Source organism: Galeopterus variegatus, unplaced genomic scaffold (assembly GCF_000696425.1).
Source record: "Galeopterus variegatus unplaced genomic scaffold, G_variegatus-3.0.2 Scaffold1150, whole genome shotgun sequence".
NCBI lineage: Eukaryota > Metazoa > Chordata > Mammalia > Dermoptera > Cynocephalidae > Galeopterus > Galeopterus variegatus.
In genome coordinates this window covers 294,725-297,913 of record NW_007727261.1, presented here as the reverse complement: position 1 = coordinate 297,913, position 3,189 = coordinate 294,725, and the positions used below count along the sequence as shown (strand labels likewise).

Below are 3,189 nucleotides of genomic sequence, written 5' to 3'. Positions count from 1 at the left end.
TGTGTGTGTGTGTGTGTGGAGTTAGTGCGTGTGTGCACCAATGTATCTTTTTAGTTTTGTTGCTATTCTTGTGTTGTTCAGAGAGAGAGAGAAAGAGGAGTTTTAGTGAAGCAGGCAGGTGGGTGTCTGCCTCGGGCTTCCACCTGGCACAGCCATGCTTTCCAACCTATGGCTCCAAGGACCTTTTGGCCAGTTACCTAGCTCACAGACATGCGTGAAGGGACCTGGTGACCCAGCCTGGCATATGAAGGGTTTGTGACCCAATCTGTGAATGGGCTTGAGGGGTCTGGGAGCTCCAGACCCAGCCCTAGCTCAACAATCGGCCCAGTTGGCAGGATTACCAGCAGGTAAAAGAGCCCAACAACCGGCGTGGTCGTGGAGCTAGACAATTGGTGTCACAAACATGATTAAGAGCGCTACAACTGGCAATGTCGACAAGATTCGACAAGAGCCCCAGCATGACACTAGCTCAGCCTCGGCTATTCTCAGGGTTTTTCAGCAAAGAGGGATCACCATTTTGTTCCTCCACGTTGGAGCCTGGTTACCCTCTCGGTTGGCTCAGAAAAAGCAGAAGCTAAAGTCACTCTGTGGAAGGGCAGAAAGAGCACAGCCAGCCCTCCTGTGCCCGTGTCCTCCCGCCTGGCCTGCCCCCGCCCACGCCACTGCCTGCTCCTCCACCCTGGATGCCACCCCTTCTCTATTAGGCAAAATCTTTTTTTTTCAGTTGAGGCAAAATTCACGTAACATAAAACTAACCATTTTAACCAATTCAGTGGCACTTAGTACATTTACAATGTTGCCCAACGACCACTTCTATCTAGTTCCAAAACATTTCCGTCATTCCCAAAGGAAAACACATACTCCATGAAGCAGCTGCTCTTCGATCCTCCTTCCCCCAGTCCTGGGCAACCACCAATCTGCTTTCCATCTTTCTGAATTTACTTATTCTGGATATTTCACATAAATGGAATCATACATACAATAAATATGTGGCCTTGTGGGTTTGGCTTATTTCACTTTGCATGTTTTTAGAGGTTCACCTATGTTGTAGCATGAGTCAGAAATTCATTCTTTTTTATGACTGCGTAATGTCCCATTGCACGTATGTTACCCATGTTGTTTATCCATTCATCCACTGATGGACAATTGGGTTGTTCCACCTTTTGGCTATTGTAAATAATGCTGCTATGAACATGTGTATATAAATGTTTGAGGGCCGGCCCGGTGACGCACTGCTATAGTGCACCGCTTGGGAGCGTGGTGGCACTCCCGCCAAGGGTTCGGATCCCACATACAGACCGGTTCCCGCTCACTGGCTGAGCGAGGCACAGGAGCAACACCGAGGGTTGCAATCCCGTTGTCGGTCCCGGTCCGGTACGGGGGTGACACTGAGGGTTGCGATCCGTTGCCAGACACGAAAAAAGATAAATAAATAAATAAATAAATAAATAAATAAATAAATAAATAAATAAATAAATAAATAAATAAATAAATAAATAAATAAATAAATAAATAAATAAATAAATAAATAAATAAATAAATAAATAAATAAATAAAAATAAATGTTTGAGTACCTAGTTTCAGTTCTTTTGGTTACATACCTAGGTGTGGAGTTGCACATCGTATGGTAGTGCTGTGTTTAATTTTTTGAGGCATTGCCAAATTGTTCTCCACAGTGGCTGTGCCATTTTACATTCCCACCAGCAATGAGCAAGGGTTCTGATTTCTCCACATTCTTGCCAACATTTGTTATTTTATATTTGTTTGGATTTTTTTTTTAAAGTAGCCATCCTAGCGAGTATGAAGTGGTACTTCATTATTATCTGGTGAAAGCTTAACTCATCCTCTGTGCCCAGTTTTCATGTCACCATGATTTGAAAACTTCTCCGAATTTTCAGCCTTATCCCTGATTGGCTGACTGCCTGAGTTCTGTGCCTGCAGCTCCATGGTGGTACCCAGCCATGTCAGCATTTCCCTGGGAGGCTGTGCCTCCTCTAGGGCAGGGCTGCGCCGTATCCATTCTTGTATCTCTAGCGCTTAGCACAATGCCTGGCACATAGTGAGCACCCAAAAGCCATTTTCAGGTGCCAGCCTCTGAGCTGAGGTTTCCACATTATCAGTTCACCAGCTGAGAGGCAAATGGTGGCTTCTTTGTGCTCAGCTGGGACTGAGAAGAGAGATGATTAGTCCTAACATGACTCTAAGCCTGAAAGACCCAACTTTCTAGTTTTTATCAATATATTTTACCATTGCCTGCTGGTGTGCTGCTCCAGAAGCTGCTGGGGCACATTTAAAGAGAATGATAAAACTCAGCTCCCAGAACTGGAGACTGAATGGCTTCAGGTATGATAAGAGGCCACTGAAGGACACAGATAACTGCACAATAAATCAGGTGGGGCCCACGGCCTTTGGCCAGGACACAGTGAGTTTTGTGAGTTTATTCTGGCGGTCTCGCCAGGCCCGGGGAGCAGAGGCGGCAGCAGTTTCCTGCATTTCCATAGAGGTACCCGGGACCTGCCTTTGGGCCGATCCCTGAGAAGAAATCTGTCATTTTATCTACATTCTTCCTTCCTCTCTCTCTCTACTGTCCCCTTTCCCCCCAGTGTAAATGGCAGGATTTTTGAGGGCCCCAGAGTACACAGACGGTCGGCTAGAAGAGAAAAATAGATTCAACAAGCGCGTATTTATGTATGTGAGTTCCCAGGCCCTGGAAATAACCTTGGGAATATGTGGGGAACAACCCATACACTTCTCAGCCAGTGGTTGCTGTAAACAGATAAACTGGGGTGCAACGCCTTACTTTCCAACTGCGTCACCTTCGACAAGTCACCTTGCGGCGCTAGAGCTTCAGTATTCCCATCTGTAAAATGGGGACACCGACTCCTGTCCTGGCTGCTGCACAGGAGGAGAACCACCCTGGAGCCCCTGGGGAAGCTACGAACCCGCCAGCGGCCCCGCCTGAGTGCGTATCACCCCTCGCCGCTTAGTCCCGGCTCTGGCGAGGGAGCGGGGCCGGGGCCCCCGGGGCAGCGCAGAGGCCGCGCGGGGACGGGCGCAGGGCCCTACCTTGCCGCACTTCTTCAGCTTCTGCCGGTGCCTCCTCGCGGGCCTCTCGGCCGGCGCCGGCTCCTCCAGCGGCTCGTAGCGCTCGGGCAGCGCGGCCAGGTGCGCCCTCCGCGCGCTGCGGGC

At 49.0% G+C, this 3,189-nt stretch overlaps 1 protein-coding gene across 1 annotated transcript in view; it reads right to left on the bottom strand.

Moving 5' to 3' along the window:
- Positions 1-3,189, bottom strand: part of LOC103592444 (chromosome unknown open reading frame, human C1orf115) — a 19,565-nt gene that overhangs the window by 5,718 nt on the left and 10,658 nt on the right. Inside the window, exon 5 of the mRNA XM_008575175.1 lies at positions 3,067-3,181. Within this exon, the coding sequence (XP_008573397.1) occupies positions 3,067-3,181 (115 nt within the window). The remainder of the gene's footprint in view (positions 1-3,066; positions 3,182-3,189) is intronic.